Genomic DNA, 20,808 nt, shown 5'->3' on the forward strand with positions numbered 1-20,808 from the left:
CATCTGAACTGCACATTTAAAGCAGCCTCCTACCATTTTAAACAGGCATGGCCTGCCCCAAAGAATCCTGGGAAATGTAGTTTGTTAAGGCTGCTGAGCCAAAGGCTAATACAGTGTTACCTCATAGAGCTACAATTCCCAGAATTTTCCTTAAAAATAGCCCAAAAACTTCTCTTTTTTTGCAAATTTGCTCAACAACTTTGGCTAAAAACATTGGATTTTCACTGTTTGAAATATGGCAACCCTAGCGGGGGGGGGGTGTGTGCGTGCGCGCACACACACACATGCATTTGTGGTGGAGCAATCAATGATGTCCCCCCATCTACAGTCCAAAGAAATACAATCCAGATCAAGCCTAGATTAAAGGTATGGAAGACCAAAGGCTAATACAGTGGTACCTCCAGTTGCGGACAGGATTCATTCCGGAGATCTGGTCAGATCCCGAGGTTTCCGCAACCTGAGGACCACTTCTGCGCATGCATGCGTGGCAAAACCCAGTCAAATACTTCCGGTATTGCCGCTTTCGCATCCTGAAGTTTACGTAACCAGAGGTACTACTGTAGAAGACTATCAGCTTTCCTATCCTTCTGCTATTCTCAGACACAGCAACCTATGAGGAAGGGAAGCCTAAGGGCAGGTGACTAGTCCAGGGAAGCTCAACTTCACTGGCTGAGCTGGGAAATTGAAAGCCAAAATAATTAGGAGGGCTTAAGGCTATTTATTAGCCTCGTGGTTGATCTGGCCCTGAGCTCAGTCACAGATTCGTCACCGCATCTGCTGTTTGTCAGAATGGTGAAACATTCACCACTACAGGTTTACAGAAGTTGTTTTTGGGTGGGAGCTAAGTTTCCAGCGATTCAGGAGAGTGAGAGCTCCTCTGAGGGACACCACGCAATAAACTCCCATGGGGGCAGGCAACAGGGAGAAAGGTCAATCCACAGTCATTTGGCCCTCTCATCAGCTCAGCAGACTGAGCCCTGTAACTCAATGAATTCCACACCTTACCTGGGGATTCTGGCTCCTGTTTTGGGGCCACTGCTGTGCTGCTTTGTGGAACAGCTTGGTTAGGACTCTGGCTTTGGATTGGATTCAGCTTGAGAGGCTGGAAAGTGGGGTCGATTTCCAAGATCAGGCGGTTTAGTTTATCAATGGACACATCCAAAGTGGGAGAGAATTCTGGGCAGCTGTCATTGCTGGTTTCTGCTGGCTCCTCTGGCAGACATTTATCCCCCAAATTTGGGGATTTCATAGGTGTGGCCTCTGCCGGCTTACAGGAGTCATAGAGTTCCATCTTGGGCAGTGGACCTCCTTTGCCTTGGGTCAATGAGATCTGTCTGTCCCAGCCTTCTACAGAATAATATAAATACTGCGATGGCGAAGTGTGGCAAGGCGAATAACCGTTAGGCTGCAAGAGAGCGTGGTCTTCTTGGGACGAAACACATATTGTCTGTCCGACCCTAAGCACATGGTTTGGCATCACCCTTGACATCCTTTGGGTGTGAAGTCTTCAAGGATTGTTTATCTTCTCTCTCTCTCTCTCTCTCTGAGCAGCTAAGATGTTGCAAACACCTGCAAACTTTTCCTGGAGCCTGCCGCATCAAAGGAGAAAACCTGTGCAAACAGAATGTTAAAACAGAAGATAAATGGTTATGAGCACTCTAGTAATGCACTTTAGTTTCAGAACGGCAGGTAATGGGGCAGAGAGGGAGAAAGGGAGATTACTTATTTAACTGTAAGCAGAAGAACGACAGCCACCAATGCATTTCTTCCAGGCAGTGCTGGTGGGGAAGAAAACAGGTTTGTTTGTTTTTTAAAGAAAATACATGGAGTCCTTGAGCAAAGTAGAAACAATAGATGCAGAGCCCAAAGTTTTATTGACAAATGTAGCTATAACACAGGGGTCAGCAAAACTTTTCAGCAGGGGGCGGGTCCACTGTCCCTCAGACCTTGTGGGGGGCTGGACTATATTGGGAGGGGGATGAATGAATTCCTATGCCCTACAAATAACCCAGAGGTGCATTTTAAATAAAAGGACACATTCTACTCATGTAAAAACACACAGATTCCCAGACTGTCCACGGGCCAGATTTAGAAGGCGATTGGGCCGGATCTGGCCCCCGGGCCTTAGTTTGCATACCCATGCTATAACATCTGTGATTCCTTGCAAGTGGACAGAGAATAGAGACCAGTTTTATTAACAGGCACAGAAAGGAAAGGGCAACTCTGGGAAGGGCTGAAGAGGGCTCAGCAGCAAAAATGGGCAATTGCACTGATACACAAAAACATAGCACAGATAGGAAAATAGAGATATAGATTAGCAGCCAGAAACCTCCGGCCCACAGGTTTAATTCTGTTGGGTATAAGCAACCTTGAATGGCTCCAGTCAGTAGAGGGCAGGGTTGAGAATATAATAGTCAGGTAAAAGTACACTTTTGTGGTTTCCCACTAAAACCCTCCCCCACTGCAAATTCTGCCGCTTCTTCCATTATTATTATTACAGTGGTGCCTCGCAAGACGAAAAGAATCCGTTCTGTGATTCTCTTCGTCTAGCGGTTTTTTCGTCTTGCGAAGCAAGCCCATTGACGGATTAGCGGATTAGCGCTATTAGCGGCTTTTAGCGGCTTATCTGCTGATCAGATCAGCTGATAAGCAGCTTAGCGGCTTAGAAAAAGGGGGGGGGGAAGGAAAAAACCCAGCAGGAACTCGCAAGACATTGTCGTCTTGCGAAGCAAGCCCATAGGAGATTCGTTTTGCGAAGCACCTCCAAAACGGAAAACTCTTTCGTCTAGCGAGTTTTCCATCTTGCGAGGCATTCGTCTTGCGGGGCACCACTGTATTATTATTATTATTATTATTATTATTATTATTATTATTACTAATGCTCCACCTTTTCCCCTGATGGGACTCAGGGCAACTTACAGATAAAAACGAGAATTGCTAAAAGTGGAAAGAACTAACGTTGAAAAAACAATTAAACATTAATAAAATTGAAACTCTATACATATATGAAGAGGGATGCGGGTGGTGCTGTGGGTTAAACCACAGAGCCTAGGACTTGCCGATCAGAAGGTCAGCAGTTCAATTCCCTACAACGGGGTGAGCTCCCGTTGCTCGGTCCCTGCTCCTGCCAACCTAGCAGTTCAAAAGCATATCAAAGTGCAAGTAGATAAATAGGTAGCACTCAGGCGGGAAGGTAAACGGCGTTTCTGTGCACTGTTCTGGTTTGCCAGAAGCAGCTTAGTCATGCTGGCCATATGACCCGGAAGCTGTATGCCGGCTGCCTTGGCCAATAAAGCGAGATGAGCACCGCAAACCCAGAGTCGGTCACGACTGGACTAATGGTCAGGGGTCCCTTTACCTTTACCTTTACATATATAAAATCTGCTTACAAATTGCAATAAAAGCAGCACGGCACCAGTTCTTTAATTAAAACAAGAAGGTATTCAACCTGGTGGCAGAAGGACAGTAAGGACCAGTCTAGCTTCTCTAGGGAGCAGTGGCGTAGTGTGGGTTGTCAGCACCCGAGGCAAGGCAAGTAATTTGCGCCCCCTAACCCGTGGATTTGCGCCCCCTAACCCGTGGATTTGTGCCCCCTAACCCAAACCCCCAGATGTTGCGCCCGGTGCGGCCGGCCCCCCCTGCACCCCCCACGCTACGCCACTGCTAGGGAGGGAATTCCAGAGACTGGGAGCAGCCACCGAGAAGGCCCTTTACTGCATCCCCACCAAACATGCCTGTGAGAGGGGCAGGACCAAGAGAAGGGCCTCCCCTGAAGATCTCAAAACCTGGGCAGGTTCAGGTGAGCAAATGCAATCTTTGGACTTAATATGTTTGCTCTTAAGTTACTTTGGGCTTTATAGGTAATAATCAGCACTTTGAATTGTGCCTGGAAACTGAAGGGTAGTCAGTGGAGCTGTTCTAGCAAGAGAGTTGTATACTGTACTCCCTATAACCAGCCTTGGTCCGCAAGCTGGCTACAGCTCTTTGAGCCAATTTAAGTTCATGAGCACTTTTCAAAGGCAGCCCCATGAAGACCACATTACAGTGGTACCTCGGGTTAAGAACTTAATTCGTTCTTAATTCGTCCATTCTTAACCTGAAGCACCACTTTAGCTAATGGAGCCTCCCGCTGCTACCACGCCACTGCTGCGCGATTTCTGTTCTCATCCTGAAGCAAAGTTCTTAACCCGAGGTACTATTTCTGGGTTAGCGGAGTCTGTAACCTGAAGCATCTGTAACCTGAAGCGTCTGTAACCCGAGGTACCACTGTACAGTAATCCAAATGGGATGTAACTTGTAGCCAGTGTGGTGTAGTGGTTAAGAGCGGTAGACTCGTAATCTGGGGAACGGGGTTCAATTCCCCACTCCTCCACATGCATCTGCTGCGTGACCTTGGGCTAGTCACACTTCTTTGAAGTCTCTCAGCCCCACTCACCTCACAGAGTGTTTGTTGTGGGGGAGGAAGGGAAAGAAGAATGTTAGCTGCTTTGAGACTCCTTCAGGTAGTGATAAAGCGGGATATCAAATCCAAACTCTTCTTCTTCATCAGCTAACACCGTGCTTTTCTGCAGATGGTCAGAACAACTGTGGAAAGGTTCACCGCTATGTATTTCTTTGTTTACCTAACTTTCCTTGTTGGACCTCAGGCGCACCCACAAAGTTAACTTTGTGCAAGCCTGCTTAAGATACTCCAAAGCTTTCACCACTACCGAAGCAAGCCCTTTCAGGAACAGACAAATGGGTGTCAGGCTAAGTTTATAGCTTAGGCTCAAGGCAGGGAGAAGGTAAGGGCTGCAATTGCTGCCGTACGTCATGTCTAGCAACTGTTGACTTACTGCCCTGAAGGCTGATGAGAGAGGCAGATGAAAAAAGGCTTGACAAATAGCCAGGACGTTATGCTCTGGGAATTATATAACTGTTGGACGTGAACAAAAACGGCTCCTTTCTGTCCCCCTTTTCTCTGGAAAGGAAACTAGAGATCAATGCATTTCAGAGGACTTTCTCCCCCACATACCGTAATAGCTGTTTCTGCTTTGGGAGAAGGCTTAGTGCCATTTCACATAGATATGTAAGGATTTGCACAATCGGGGGTGGGGAAGAAAGGTTCTCATATTTTTTTGAACTTGTTCCTCTTTTAAACATGACCCATCTCCTGCCCCTTCCATACCAATGATCTGTTTTACATGCACTGTTGGAAGCAACCCAATTAGAAAGGAAACTGCGTTACATAGAGCCTGACCATTGCTCCATCAAGTTCAATGTTGTATACACAGACTGGCAACAGCTGTGTAGGGCTCAGGCAGGAGACTTTCCCTGAGATGTTGGTGGACTGAACCTGAGCTACAGTCTCCCCCCCAAACCTGCTGCCTGCACAGAACACCACATCATTCTAGCACTCATTAATTTTACAATGTTTCTTAAGATAATTATTGAATTTCTTCCAATCTTCTTCCGCCGTCTCTTTTCCCTGGTCTCGGATTATGCCAGTCATTTCTGCCAATCCCATATAGTCTATCACCTTCATCTGCCATTCTTCCAAGGTGGGTAGGTCTTGTGTCTTCCAATACTTTGCGATGAGCATTCTTGCTGCTGTTGTAGCATACATAAAGAATGTTCTAATTACTTCCGGTTTTTGATTGTTCGGGAGCCAGAACGTTTGACTCCCAAGTCAAGGTACGATTATACTCCAAGATCTAAGGAGTGCTTCAAAGAAGAAGAAGAAGAAGAAGAAGAAGAAGAGGAGGAGGAGGAGGAGTTTGGATTTGATATCCCGCTTTATCACTACCCGAATGAGTCTCAAAGCGGCTAACATTCTCCTTTCCCTTCCTCCCCCACAACAAACACTCTGTGAGGTGAGTGAGGTTGAGAGACTTCAGAGAAGTGTGACTGGCCAAAGTCACCCAGCAGCTGCATGTGGAGGAGCGGGGAAGTGAACCCGGTTCACCAGATTACGAGTCCACCGCTCTTAACCACTACACCACGCTGGCTCTCTTCTTCACAGCATCTTGTTCTTCTTCTTCACAGCATCACTACAACAGAGCAGCAGTCTCCCCCCCCCCAGCCTTTTTCTGAGAACAACACACCAAATTAAAAATAAGGTTGGGGTGATTTGGGGACTGAGTGAGAGCCAGGGTGATGTAGTGGTTTGTATGTTGCACTAGGAGTGGGATAACCCAGGCTCAAACATGCCCCCACCATTAGACCATGAGACTCATTGAGTGCCCATTGAGCGTGTCAGAATCTTTCAGCCTGGCCTACCTCTCAGGGTTGTTCTGGGGAGCTTCTTGGAGGAAGGTCTGGATATAAACACCACAAATGAATAAATAAAATTCAGACACCCTCACACATCCAATGTAGATGGGTTGCTGTTGTTGTTTTGGAAAACTTTGAACCACAACAATTTCCTATGCAAATCAGGCTAATTCGAATAATCTATGTTGGAACTTTTTCCATTTGCATCAGATTTTTTTATTCTTCTTCTGATGCCTTCGAGAGCGATCTAATATAACCCATTTAATTTACTTGTAGCAAAACACTTGCCCAATATTTTATTTGCGGTTGGCATTCGCTCATTGCTGCTAACGAACTTGTGAAATGGAAAACATTCCCACAGAGAAATGAAACACTGGAGAAGTTCCCACCCTACGTCACTGATGTGTGCATAATTAAAACAACAAGTGAGCACAGTGGAGGAAAAAACAGCGGGGCAAAACCTTCCTCCCAAGAGGTTTGCCCGGAGAGCCTCTTTAACTGCTAAACAGTAAGGGAATCCTGGTATTATTTCTAGAGCTTTTAACAGCTAAGCACTGTTCAGAAGCTGAAAGGAGATGAGCGCTGCCTGCGGGCTCACAATCTGATAGCGACAGACAATAAGGAGCAAAAAAAACAAATGGAAAGGAGGAAAGCTGCAGGTCATAAGGTCTTTTCTTGGAAAATCAGTGAGAAGGAGATGAGTTTGCTGCAGGTGCTGCTTTAAATAAATAGGAGGAGATGGAGTAGTGCAAATGTTAAAAAGCTGGAAAGTGGGAAGAGCAAGAGAACAGTAGAAATCTGAAGAGCTTTGTATAGTAAAACGAAGACGATGTTGCAAGATAGATGAGGAGGAGCTAAAGAAAATAGAAACATAGCCCTTTGCAGAAGATTTTTACAACATTTATACCCCACTTTTCCTCCAAGGGGCTCAAGGCAGCATGTCGCCATTTTCATTCTCACAAGAACCCTGCAAGGCTGGGAGAGAGTGACTAACCCAAGCTCCCCTTGGAGAGCAATTGATTAGCAAAAGAAAGGTTCGTGGGGTTCAAAAGCGTATCATAATGGTTTCAGGCAATTGACAAATGGGTGGGTCAAAGTGGGACATGGGGTATGTGCTGGGGATGTCAGAATCTGGCTCGTGGTGGGCGGTTGGCGAAGTCAGACTCTGACCTGCTGGAGGAATCCAGTTCCCCATCCCTGGTCTACACAATTTATTTGACAGAAAAACACACACCACTTTTAGCTAGCAGACCATGTCCTGAGATTCATGCTTAGGAATTAAATGTCTGGGAAGAGTTGAGCAACAATAAGAACAGGGGAGCCCAGGTTGTTTGAAACACAGAGCCTTCATGGGAGACATTTTGTAAATGCTCAGTATGCTTCATAGGCATATTTCCTGTTAACCTTACAACGGTCCTGCAAGTTATGCCAGTATTATTATCTTCATATTGCAGATAGGTAGCCAAGAGAACAGTGGCTTATCTGGAGTCCCCTAGTAAGTTCGGGGTGGGGTGAGATTTGACCCAGAAATTTTCCAGCAAATACTCTTAGCCCCTATACTAGACAAGCTCTTTTTAACTACCAGGCGTTTAGTTATTTACTAGAGGTGTCATTGACCAGTTAATAAAATAAATGGGGGGAGGGCAGAGATGATATTTATTGTGAGTCGCCTCGGACATTTTCTTAATTTAAAGGCAGGCTATAAATGTCTGTCCCTTATTACTAGTCCTTTTCACACTACCAGTCCTTCAAACAGGACCAGCCAAGACATTTTGCTTCCTGAGGTAAAGTGACCCCACCCCCACTCCAAGTCAAGCTGTCCATGGCTGTCCATGTTATTTTGGCACCTGAGGCTGAAAACACCACAAAAACTGCCCTCTCTGGCAGTAAACACATAATATGGATAAATTAACCGACCATTTGCTGCCCTTTCATGATGCCCCAAATCAACTGCCTGAGGCGGCTGACTCACCCTGTCTAATAGGAGGGTCAATTCCTGCCATGAGGCCTACAGACAACCACCCTGGGCATTTCTAAAGCCACACAGTTTTGTGCCTTGTGTCTCCAAGTCTGTGAGGCATATTAACATTAGGCTGTGTGACTGGTAACATGGCTTCTTGTTACTACAGTCAAAACAAACAAGCCTCAGTATGGCAACGGTATCCTGCCATCTCCCCGGCACACCCTCTTAATCCAGGAGCGCTACAAAGGAACCCAATGATGATTAAGGAGCGTGTAATCTGTGATCCGGCCTTCCTTCCCATGTTATTTCTAGGATAAGGAAATGGGCTTGTTTGCTTCTGCAGCTCAAATTTCAAACGGGAAGAACAAAAAAGAGTGACTAAATAGTCAGCTTCGAATAAATGTTGGCCCCCATTGTTAAACAGGGATGAAGTTATTAATGTTGGTTTCTCTCAGTTTCTATTTATACAATCTTCAATTCACTTCTTTCCATTTTCACACATATATTTTCTAGATTTGTTTGTTTTAAAGTCTTAAGTTAAAAATTTGTACACATTTCTCCTCATCTACGCATCTTTTTCGAGGGGGAAGAACATTTTTTTCTTGTAACAGCATGGATTTCAGCATGTTATTTCCACTAATCAATCAATCAATCAATCAATCAATCAATCAATCAATCACTTATTCTTCTGTTTGCAGCCTTTCCAAAGTTCAGACCATGTGCAAGGTGGTTTACAATGTATAAAAAATTAAATAGCTATGAGCATAACAAAACTAGTCATTAACAATAATTTAAAAAATCAAAAAGTACACAACCAAACTGAAAAATTCCACATAAATCACAAGATCCAAAATATAGATAAAAAATTAACACTAACAAGATCAACAACACCCACCCGCAAAACCCCCTAAACATGAATTTTTGTACATGTTCTTGTGGTTGGAGAACTGCATTGCAAAATTCAGACCAAGTTGGAAGGAGAACCGTGCTTTGGTTCGCATATTGTTTTGAAAGCACACATTTGCAAACAAATCTCACCCCCCCCCCTTCCTAACTGTAGGTCAGTGTTTGATGCAGCAATACTGCTCTCAATAGCTTCCAGGGCTTGGATCAAATCTAGTGTATCATATCCAAAGAACCCATGTTTATTTTTACTCTGGTCCTGTCAGCAGCCCTTTAATTCCATTTCCCCTATCTAGGCCATGATTCCCACAACCCTCCAACCTTCCCCTTTTTGCATTTAGCAACTCTTTAGTTTACCCATCACAGAGCTACAGTTCCCAGCACCCTTAACAAACTACAGTTCCTAGGATTTGTGGGGGAAAGCTTTAAAGGCATGGTGTTTGGATTAAAGTGGATTACAGCACTTTAGCACTCTTATGTAACTAAGGGCCCATACACAGTGTAAATTTAAAGCATATATTTTTCCTCACAAAATTCTGGGCACTGTAGTTTGCCCCTCACAGAGTTAAGAGTTGCTGGGAGTTGTTGCTCTGTGACAGGTAAACTGCAGTGCCCTGAATTAATTCAGTGAAAACGTGCTTCAAATGTACTGGAAAAGTATAGTGCCAAATTCACTTCAAACAGAAAACAACTGCAGACGTTTCATTGTTAGGAAAATGGCGGGAAAATGCAATGAGAAGTGTGGGCGGAACAAATAATTTGCGGGAAAACATATAAACACCGCACAGACAAATCAGGTTGAACACTTATTCTCCCTGCAAACAAATCAAAAGGAATGCTCAAAAAAGACTAGGCATAGTCTACCCTCCACATAATCTTTGTGCAAGTAAATCTGGGCAAGTGTTCAATAAACATCATCTGGAGGAACCCTGAGAAAAGACAGGATGACAATGACAGGACGATGGTGTCATGTGGATGCCCCATAAAAAGTGAGCCAACGAAGCATGCCAATTCCATACTAAATCCCTGATATTGAAGCACCCCAGGTTTTGGAAGTGCATAGCCAGTGTCAGGGCTCACCCTGTCCAGCAGTAAGCAGGATCCCCCACAATTTCCCCTGACAAGCCAAAACCCACTTAACTCTTCCTCTGCACATCAACCCGTATTATCCAGTTTGCTCCATGAATAAAGGCCAGGTGCAACCAGACTGTCCTCCCCTCCCTGTGCTAACAGCACTGGCAAAGGTTTCGTAGAAGATAAAAGTGAGGTCAAGAGTCAAAACAAGCAACTTCAGTTCTTTCGCATACGTTTTGCATGCTACATGCATAATGAAGAACGTGACTGCTCTAGAACCGAAAGGATTCTGCAGCATTTGGGGGTTTCTTTATCACCGTGTTCTAGACCAGTCACAAGAAAAAAATGGATGCAGGGATCCCTCATTTTACATTCCAATCCATCAGACATGACACATCATAGTGGGACAGATATTATGCAACTTAATACGGGACGCTGGAAAAAGTTGCAACCGTAAGTGAAGAACGGGGGAAAACAAAAAAGAGAAAGAGAGAGGGAGAGGGAGAGAAAAAAGAACGAAAGAAAGAAAGAAAGAAAGAAAGAAAGAAAGAAAGAAAGAGAAAGAATCATTCCATTACCTAAGCTGCAGCAGCTGTTTTCTGTGATATACTCACTCCGAAGTGTGGCAAAGGGAAAGTGTGAGAAGATATGAGTGCCTTGAGGGTGCTGTTGCTTTAATGGTCGCCCCCTCCCGCCTATGCCAGGTGAGCTCATGGCAGCCACACCTGGATTGCTAAGGCGTGTCTCTTCGAGTCATGTCCAGGAGTAATGAAAAAAAGCCCAAGAAGTTGACTGTGGAAGCTGGCAACCGGCCAGGCATGCTCCCTCCACCGCAACTCGTTGCTTCACTAAGCAGGAAGACATGTAAAGGGGAAATGAACAAACAGAGAAATAAAGAAGTGAATCTGGGCATTTGACAAAAGGAGGTGGGGGGATTTTATCCCGATTTCTGGTAAACGAGGGGTGGAGGGAGAACAATACCCTCTGGTGCCCTATGGCTGGCATCCAGGCTCCCTTATTCACAGTCTGGAGTACCAGACGGAGAGTGTTCCTGAGAATGTGCAGAGTGCCCTTCACTCATCAACAAGCACTCGTGTGGTGAAAAGTGTGGGCAGAGCTTTGCCCCGGGCACAGTTTTCCTCAGGGCACATTCTGCTCCTTGCACTGCCCCTGCCAGCCCTGCACTGCTTTGTGAATCGGATCCCACACCCCAGCCTCGCGAAGCAGTGTGGGGCTGGCAGGGCGTCAGGAGGACGCAACAGACATGTGACTTCCAATTAGAGCAACAGAGTGGATTGGAAGGGCATGTGCCTGTCCTGCTGTGTCCTCCTCATGTTGCCCTCCACTCTCTGCCCCCCGCATGCCCACCTCTGGCGCTGGGAACCTACCCTCCAACATTTCTCCAATGAAAATAGGGACCTCCTAAGGAAAAGTGGGACATTCTGCAATCAAATCAGAAACTGGGACGGCTTCTCTAAATCAGTGATGTCCTTGGAAAATAGGGAGCGAGGTCCCAGCTAAAGAAGAATGGAAACTTAAACTGATGGAATATACGCAGCTTGCAGATCTAACATATAGAATAAGAGAACAAGAAGAACATATGTTTAAAGAAGATTGAAAATGTTTATTGACTATATGGGGGGAAATTGTGTACACTTGAAAAGGTTGGCAGCATTAAGATAAATTCAGCAGTGTAAATAAGTTTTGATGGATGTAACGATGGAATACTGAATGGTTTAGGTTATGTAAAATATGCAGGGATTACCGTATGTTATGCAAAATGAACCATGGAAAGAGAAGAAGGGAGGTCACTGATATTTTAAGGATATTTTGTAAAACAGAAAATTGTAAAAACAGAAAATTTAATAAAAAAATTAATATATATAAGAAAATAGGGGCACTTAGAGCGTCTGCGGGGAGACCCTCTCTGCCGCTGCTCCCAGCCAGGTAATCCTGCTGGGGCTCCCACTTGTATATCATCAGCACACACACCAAATTCAACATGGCCCTTTAATTTGACACTGCTCTGGCAATGATGGTGGATGTGGATGCGCTTAATTCTGAGCTGATGTAGCTGGGTCTGGGACTCAGCACAGGCTGAGCATCTATATTTCTGCAGCCACCATGCGGATGACTTGATTCTTGCAGTGGGCCTTATGCTGCTTAGCAAAGTAGCACGATGAGTGCAAGAAGTCCAGCCTCTGCCCAGTATACATATGTTGGGTGCTTTTCATAGAACTGTAGAGATGGAAGGGACTCCGAGGGTCATCTAGTCCAACCCCCTGCAATGCAGGAACATTTTGCCCAGCGTGAGGCTCAAACCCACAACCCTGAGATTCAGAGTCTCATGCTCTGCTGACTGGGGAAAGCTCCTATTTATAGCCTTCCCTTTCCTCTTGCCTCCTTCTGCTCTGCCCTCTGCCCCTATCTCTGTGCTCTGAGTTCTGCAGAACTCCAAGGTGTGATATCCAAGATAAGGGCCTGATCACTGTAATGAAACAAGCCAGCAACCCACAGATAGGAAACCTTTTATGGCAGGGCTTTTACAAGGCTGCTTTTCATACTAGCTGTTCAAACAGGAAACAAGGAAACAGGCACAAGTAATATGCCCTGCTGGGCCAGTGAACACATAAAGAAGCACGCTTTTAAAATTATTGAAAACTCTCTGGATAAGCAAGAGGTCTGTTAGCCAGCAGTGGAGCAAACTGATCAGGCGCCTGGGGCGGCGCGCGTGCCCTGCACCCAGAGGTGGGGCCAGCTGCCCGTGGGGCAGGGCAAGCCGGGACGGGGCCTCCGAGGAGTCTGCCTGCCCCTCCCACTCAGCCTCCCTACAACTGAGGGGGAGATGGCGGGCAGACCATTTGGGGCAGCGCGGAGCCTGCGGGCGCCCAAGCCACCACGTCACTCCCAGGAGAGACGCGTGGCTCAGGCGCGCTGCAGGCCGCACAGTGAGTGCCGCCCGGCATTTTGTCACCCCCTCACTGGTGACACCCAGGGCGGATAAGAACAGAAATTGGGCTTCGGCAGCGCGGCGGCAGCAGGAGGCCCCATTATCTAAAGTGGTGCTTCAGGTTAAGTACAGTTTCAGGTTAAGTACGGACCTCCGGAATGAATTAAGTACTTAACCCGAAGTACCACTGTATCTAGGCAACACGATGACCATGTACATACACAATAGAATTCCTTCAAATTTATAGAATTCCTTCAAAACCATAACAAGTACAAAATGAAATCTTTAGTCTCAAAGTCTCTGAAAATCTTTAAATGAAGCGATGTACCAGACTTTGTACGATGAAAGACAAGCTGCGAAGCTTTGTGTATTCGGCAAATATGATGTCCAACACTGAACAGTGATTCCGGATATTGACTACTGTTTCGTAGAATTCTTCGTCAGCGTGGTGGGAGGATATATGCAGTGACTATATTATTACATGAGCACTGTTTCACAGCATTTGATATTTTCATTTACGTACATTCATTCAAAATAAGATGGGTTTATGAAGCAATTCTGTATCCTCCCACCACGCTGACGAATAATTCTACTTTGGGACTAAAGATTTAATTTTGTATTTGTTATGGTTTTGAAGGAATTCTATAAAGACTGTCTATTGCGTATGTACATGGTCATCGTGTTGCCTAGATATTTCTGATGTTCTCTCTGCAACACAGGGGTTTGTTTGCCTACCTACTTTCTCCAGAACAAGCAGCATATTTCCCTGTTCTGCACTACAACATCCAGTAAGAAGTGTCGGGGGCTACTGGCCTTAGCATTGATCTTCCATCGTAAGCTACAAGCAGAATTGCAAAAGGCTCCTCATTGTCCAGAGTATTGCACGGTTCCTGTGCATGTGAACCTCTCTACGTTCCATTCACACTAGTGAACTGAGCATGACATAGCTGCTGAGAGTAGGTCACATGGTCACTTGAAGCTCAGCACATATATGCGCTAGGACCTTTGTACTTGCACGGCATTTTATCACACCATGAAAACCAGGCCTTTGGCCGACTGACATTCAATGCCCTTTTAAATGTGTTGTGAAAGGCGTGTGTGCTATTGGTTTGTTTCTGTTCTTACTTATTTTATGTATTTTGTGTCTTTTTTATATTCTAATTTTATACTGTGAACTGCCCTGAGATTTTTGGGTAAAGGGAGGTATACAAATTTAATTAATAATAGTAATAAATACAGTGGTGCCTCGCAAGACGAAAAGAATCCGTTCCGCGAGTCTCTTCGCCTTGCGGTTTTTTCGTCTTGCGAAGCAAGCCCATTAGTGGCTTAGCGGATTAGCGCTATTAGCGGCTTAGCGGGCTTAGCGGATCAGCTGATAAGCGGTTTAGCGGCTTAGTGGATCAGCTGATAAGTGGCTTAGCGGATCAGCTGTTAAGCGGCTTAGCAGATCAGCTGTTAAGCGGCTTAGCGGCTTAGGATCAGCTGATAAGCGGCTTAGCGGCTTAGTGGATCAGCTGATAAGTGGCTTAGCGGATCAGCTGTTAAGCGGCTTAGCAGATCAGCTGTTAAGCGGCTTAGCGGCTTAGGATCAGCTGATAAGCGGCTTAGCGGCTTAGTGGATCAGCTGTTAAGCGGCTTAGCGGATCAGCTGTTAAGCGGCTTAGCGGATCAGCTGTTAAGCGGCTTAGCGGCTTAGGATCAGCTGATAAGCGGCTTAGCGGCTTGGGAAAAAGGGGGGGAGGAAATAAACCCCGCAGGAACTCGCAAGACATTTTCGTCTTGCGAAGCAAGCCCATAGGAAATTCGTTTTGCGAAGCACCTCCAAAACGGAAAACCCTTTCGTCTAGCGGGTTTTCCGTCTTGCGAGGCATTCGTCTTGCGGGGCACCACTGTAATAATAAAGGCAAATATTTATTTTAAACAGTACTAAAATACATTTCTCACTATAATGTTTAACCCATTAGTGGGTACCACACAGATAAAAGAGGGTTATATTATTATAACACTATAATGCTATTTTTAATTTTTCTTTCTTTTTTTTAAAGCGTCAACATCCTGATAATTGATTCCATTGTTAAGCTACACATTGGATGCTTTCAGACCATCACCATTTTCAGTTGGGATGCAATCACGTGCCAGCCAGTTCAGGTTACACAATTAAACCCCACTTCCCCAAAATATCAATTTTTTGTGGTTAAAAAAAGTGAGGGGGAAATGCCCTGAAAAGCAGGGAACGGCCTTTCCACAAATAACTCAGAAAGAAGATTGATTTAAACAGCCAATGTTCCGATTAAAACAAATCAGGACAAATGTTCAAGAATCAGGTTCCCTGGAAGCGCCCTAACCAATAATAATAATAATAATAATAATAATAATAATAATAATAATTATTATTATTATTTATTTACACCCCGCCCATCTGGCTGGGTTTCCCCAGCCACTCTGGGCAGCTTCCAACAAAAGATTAAAAATACATTAAAACTTCAGTCATTAAAAACTTCCCTAAACAGGGCTGCCTTCAGTTGTCTTCTAAATGTCAAACAGTTGTTTATTTCTTTGACATCTGATGGGAAGGCATTCCACAGGGCGGGTGCCACTACGGAAAAGGCCCTCTGCCTGGTTCCCTGTAGCTTTGCTTCTCGCAGTGAGGGAACTGCAAGAAGGCCCTCGGAAGTGGACCTCAGTACCCGGACTGAATTATGGGGGTGGAGACGCTCCTTCAGGTATACTGAGCCAAGGCTGTTTAGGGCTTTAGGGTAAGATTACCAGATTTTTTCAGTGAATCCTGGGACATTTTTCAACTTCCTACTAAATAGATGGATTTTGTCAGGGGACCGATTTGTAAATCTGGGGACTGTCCCTGGGAAATGGGGACGTCTGGTAACCTAACTTCAGGGCTTTTAAATGTTAGGGCCTTAAAATGCTTCCCCTACTGTACAACTGAAATCTATCTTCTACAACTTGAACCTAGTTACCTGGGGCAGCAGAGAAGGTGCACACGCCATATAGCTTTAGAGCACATTCGAAACACATCCTTTCCCTCAAAGCATTCTAGGTACTGTAGCTTATGTCTCACAGAGTTACAATTCCCAGCAGCCCCTTAATAAACTACAGTGTCCAAAATTATTTGAGAGGGGGAACAGGCTTTGAATGTGCTTTAAAGGTATAATGCATAACAGAGCCTAATCATTTTTGTGACTGTTATGTACTGAAGTTCTCACCCTGGGCCAGCAGGGGGATACTGTAGATAGTTTTCACTCAGGTCTGCATATGCAAATAAGGAATTGAAACTGACGTTCAGTGATTGGATAGTTACAGAAAGATGTTACTGTTGCTTTGTAGTTGAGCTCTATATAAGCAGGTTGGCTGAACCCTTCAGTTCAGTTCTGTTCTGGCCTGTGAATAAACAAGAGCTGTCTGAAGAATCGCTGTGTTGTCTGATATGTTCACCCACAACTTAACAGTGACAGCCCTTTGGAGTTTTGAAGAGTTCCATCAAGTCGCCTGTCAGTCTTCTCTTCTCCAGCGTAAACATATCCAGTTCCTTCAACCTTTCCCCATAGGCCACATTTTCCATACCAACTTGACCATTTTTCTTACCCACCTCTCTGAACGTGTTCCAATTTGTCTACCACTTTTACAAGCTACTGTAGACAGGAGACGAAGACACCCAACAGCCATACCTTGAGATACAAGGGATTGAATTTGGAATATTCTGTGTGAGAAGCATAGGTTCTACTGCCAAGGCACAGAGAAGGTTGTGCTTGATCGAGGTAGAGGATGGTACTTGGTGGTCAGGAGGAGAACCTGATTGGGCTTTCTATTTCAAGGAGAAAACCCTCAAGGAAAGTAGAACATAACCTGTTCCTTGCCAGGCCTGGCCCTACCCTTAGGCAAAATGAGGTGACTGCTTCAGGCAGCAGATAGTGTAGGGTGGAGAGCAGCAGCAAGGTGTTGGGAGACAGAGTTGCATACACCGTAGGGCCTGCCCTCTAAGCTAGTCTGCTGCCCTTTGTGATGCAAAAATGCTCTTGCATTACCAACGCTGAACAAAGTTTCAACGATTAGCTTCTATACACTGGATGTTGTCTTATCCTTTGCCTCAGGCAGGATACTATCTTGGACCCTGTTTAAGTTTTACAGAAATGCACTGCAATGTAGGGAACCCTGGGAGTCCAGGATTCAAATCCCCGCTCAGCACGAAACCCACTGGCTGAGTTTGGGCCAGTCACTGCCTCTCAACCTCACCTACAGGTGAGGATAAAAATAGAGGCAGGGAACGGGGGAAGAACCATGCACGTCGCCTTGATCTCCTGGTAGGAAAGGTGGGATGCGAATGCAATAATAAATGCCGTATTCACTCGAGTTTAATGCGCCATCGAATCTAATGCACACCTCAATTTCCAGAACATTGAAACAAAAAAAGACTATTTGCTGGAGAATATAAATGTGCCATCGAATCTAATGTGCACCTCAATTTGGCCAAAAAAGGTGAAGATTAGGTTTGAGTAAATACGGTAAATGGTGAACAACAGCCACAACCTGACCCCTCAATCATATAAATGGTACATCAATAATAATGCCAGCAGCAGCAACAAGAGATTTGACTCTTTCCCTTGCCCTGGGAACTTGGATTGCTCAGTTGGTTAGACCATGGTGCTGTTTAACACCGAAGTCACAGGTTCGATCCCCATAAAGGACAGCTGCATATTTCTGCATCGCAGGGGGTTGGACTAGATGGCCCTCAGGGTCCCTTCCAACTCTATGATTCTGTGTCCGAACCCAGAGAAGAAGGCTAAAGCCCTGAAACAAAGTCAGACCCTGAGACTTCGCAACCCTGTTTTAGATAGTTTAGAAAGGAAAAACTCTGTTGCTAGGAAGCTTGTAGGTTTTGCTTGTTCCCTTTTGCTTTTCAAGTGACTCACTTTCTTTTTCTTTTTAAATGGGCTGTAAAACATGTTGACTCAGTGCAAGACAGCCAACCAATAACCCCCTCCCCCCCGCAGCCTCCCCCTACCCCACCCCAACCATCCATTTTTCAAAGTTCCTTCATGGCTTTTCCTTTCTTCTCCAGCTGCGGTTGAACATATCAGTGACTTAATTCTATAAACCTTTACTGGAAGCTGCCTCCGACTCCCAGTCTGCCCACTCTCTCTGCCCTGAGGCTACCACACCCAGTTCCACAGAATACCAGGCTGATAGGGAAAGCAGTTAAGAAATGCGTCAAAGTCTTAAGAGGAGCTAGTAAGTGCTAGCATTTCACAGGTAAAATTAGAGGCAAGGCTTCAATAGCTGCAAAGTGTTAACAGCTTCAACTCACATCTGGATTATTGAGCATTCATTCTGACTGCAGGGGCGGGCTTTGGCAATCTTTCGTAACATGGCGCCCTGCGCAAGGCCAAAATTTGGCGCCCCCAAATTATGAATCTTCTAAGTTCTACTAAAATGCAGGTGATTGTTTCACAAAGACTTTTTTGAGAAGGCAAACTGATGCAATGGCGTGGAGAACTGAATTTAAGACTATGCAAAATAAAGGAAATCTGATAGATTCGTCCATTCTTGCATGCAAGCATTTTTTTTTAAGAGCCCTCCCCACATGTCCTAAAACAGGCATAGGCAAACTCGGCCCTCCAGATGTTTTGGGACTACAACTCCCATCATCCCTGATCACTGGTCCTGTTAGCTAGGGATGATGGGAGTTGTAGTCCCAAAACATCTGGAGGGCTGAGTTTGCCTATGCAAAGGTAAAGCATGAAGAAAATGGAGCCACTGATTCAGACTGAGGGATTGGTGCCTGATAAATGGGCACAGGTGGGAGCATATGCTGGAAATGAGCCTTTTGAGAAGGACCAGGATAAGGAAGCAAAAAGCAACGCTCCACAGTTTGTTCCGGCATTATAGGTTCATCCTTAAGGGGCCTATTTAAGCTGGGCTGACAACGCTGGAGCTTTTACCACCCTTGAATTTTTATGTTCATGGGGTGAGTCAGAGTTGAAGCGAGTTGACAAAGAGCCCCTGCAGTTCCAGCTGTCCCCATTTGCCATCAAGAATCCTGATCTTCTGGGTCCGTTGCTGGTAAATCACTCAGATGGTAATTTTACAAGACCATTTATGTGGAAACAAATACTTAGTGCCAATAACTTTCAGGAGCAAGGCTAGTAATTACGAGGCAAAGCAGTATTTCTCCATGAGATGGGGAAGGAAATATCCATGCTGTTTGGTTGACAGAGTCATAACATCCATAATTTGCAGCCGTGATGAATACCATACTATCATATTCATAATACTTCACCTCAGACGTGAAAGAAAGTGAGATTCCCCATTCCTGGTTTGGAAGATGTTTGTTGGTATTAGAGATATATATTATTTTGAAAAGCAGGTAATATGAAACTAAATCTAATGGAAAATTCATTTATTTTATTTATAAAAATCACATTTAATTCTTTTTTTAAAAACTCTTATTTTTTAAAAAATAATTGGATATTCTTGAACTGAGTCTGAGAACAAGTAGGCTCGTTGAAATCAATGTGCTTAACAATGGGCGTACAGTTGTACCTTGGAAGTCAAACGGAATCCGTTCCAGAAGTCTGTTCGACTTCCAAAACGTTCAGAAACCAAAGAGCAGCTTCTGATTGGCTGCAGGAAGCTCTTGCAGCCAATCAGAAGCTGCCGAAGCCCTGTTGGATGTTTGGGTTCCTAAATAACATTCACAAACTGGAGCAATCACTTCCAGGTTTGCGGCGTTCGGGAGCCAGAATGTTTGAGAACGAAGCTGTTTGAAAACCAAGGTACGACTGTGGTTAACAATGGCCAAGTTAGATATCTTTCTTTTTAAAATTCACTCTTTATGCCTCTCTCAAGCCACTTTCAAATGATCATGTTTCCAAATTCAGCTTCAATTCTTCCCTACCTCTCTTATGGTGATAACAACCTGAGTGAGTCCCAACACTGCTTCCTTGGTGCAAGCCTATGCATGCTTACTCAGAAGTAAAAGCACCTCTGGATGCATTTGTATTTGTGCTCATGATGGAATTGGAGCAGTTCTGTGCAATCCCACTTTGATTACTGTTTGGGGCAATCATTTATCTATTGCATTTACACCCCACCTTTTCCTCCCAGGAGCTCAAGATGGAATACATGGTTCACCCCTCTCCTCGTTTAATCCCTGCAACAACCCTGTGAGATAGGTTAGGCTGAGAGGCACAACGACTCTGGCAGTACATGCCAAAAGGATCTTGGAGTCTTTGTAGGCCACCAGCTTAACATGAGTCAACAGTGTGATGCAGCACCAAAAAAACCCTAATGCTATTCTAGGCTGCATCAAAAGAAATATAGTGTCCAGATCAAGTAATAGTACTGCAGTGGTACCTCGGGTTAAGAACTTAATTCGTTCTGCAGGTCCGTTCTTAACCTGAAACTGTTCTTAACCTGAGGTACCACTTTAGCTAATGGGGACTCCCACTGCGGCTGCGCTGCTGCTGCACGATTTCTGTTTTCATCCTGAAGCAAAGTTCTTAACCTGAAGTACTATTTCTGGGTTAGCGGAGTTTGTAACCTGAAGCGTCTCTAACCTGAAGCGTCTGTAACCCGAGGCACCACTGTACTCTATTCTGCCTTAGCCAGACCACACCTAGGATACTGTGCCCAGTTCTGAGTGCCACCATTT

The 20,808-nt window shown here is 45.0% G+C and overlaps 1 protein-coding gene across 2 annotated transcripts in view; it reads right to left on the reverse strand.

The window, feature by feature from the left end:
* Positions 1–11,334, reverse strand: part of TNS4 (tensin 4) — a 30,383-nt gene extending 19,049 nt beyond the window's left edge. Inside the window, exons 1-3 of one of the 2 annotated variants that reach the window (XM_083469749.1) lie at positions 10,771–11,020; positions 1,723–1,778; positions 1,006–1,611 (exon numbers count right to left, since the gene is read on the reverse strand). In XM_083469749.1, coding sequence (XP_083325875.1) covers positions 1,006–1,489 — 484 coding nt within the window. In that variant the 5' untranslated portion in view covers positions 1,490–1,611; positions 1,723–1,778; positions 10,771–11,020. Of the gene's footprint in view, positions 1–1,005; positions 1,612–1,722; positions 1,779–10,770 lie in introns of both variants that reach the window. The other variant, XM_083469750.1, reaches the window with a different exon arrangement.
* Positions 11,335–20,808: the final 9,474 nt, after the last annotated feature.

Source organism: Podarcis liolepis, assembly GCF_965112155.1.
Source record: "Podarcis liolepis genome assembly, chromosome: 13".
Lineage (NCBI taxonomy): Eukaryota > Metazoa > Chordata > Lepidosauria > Squamata > Lacertidae > Podarcis > Podarcis liolepis.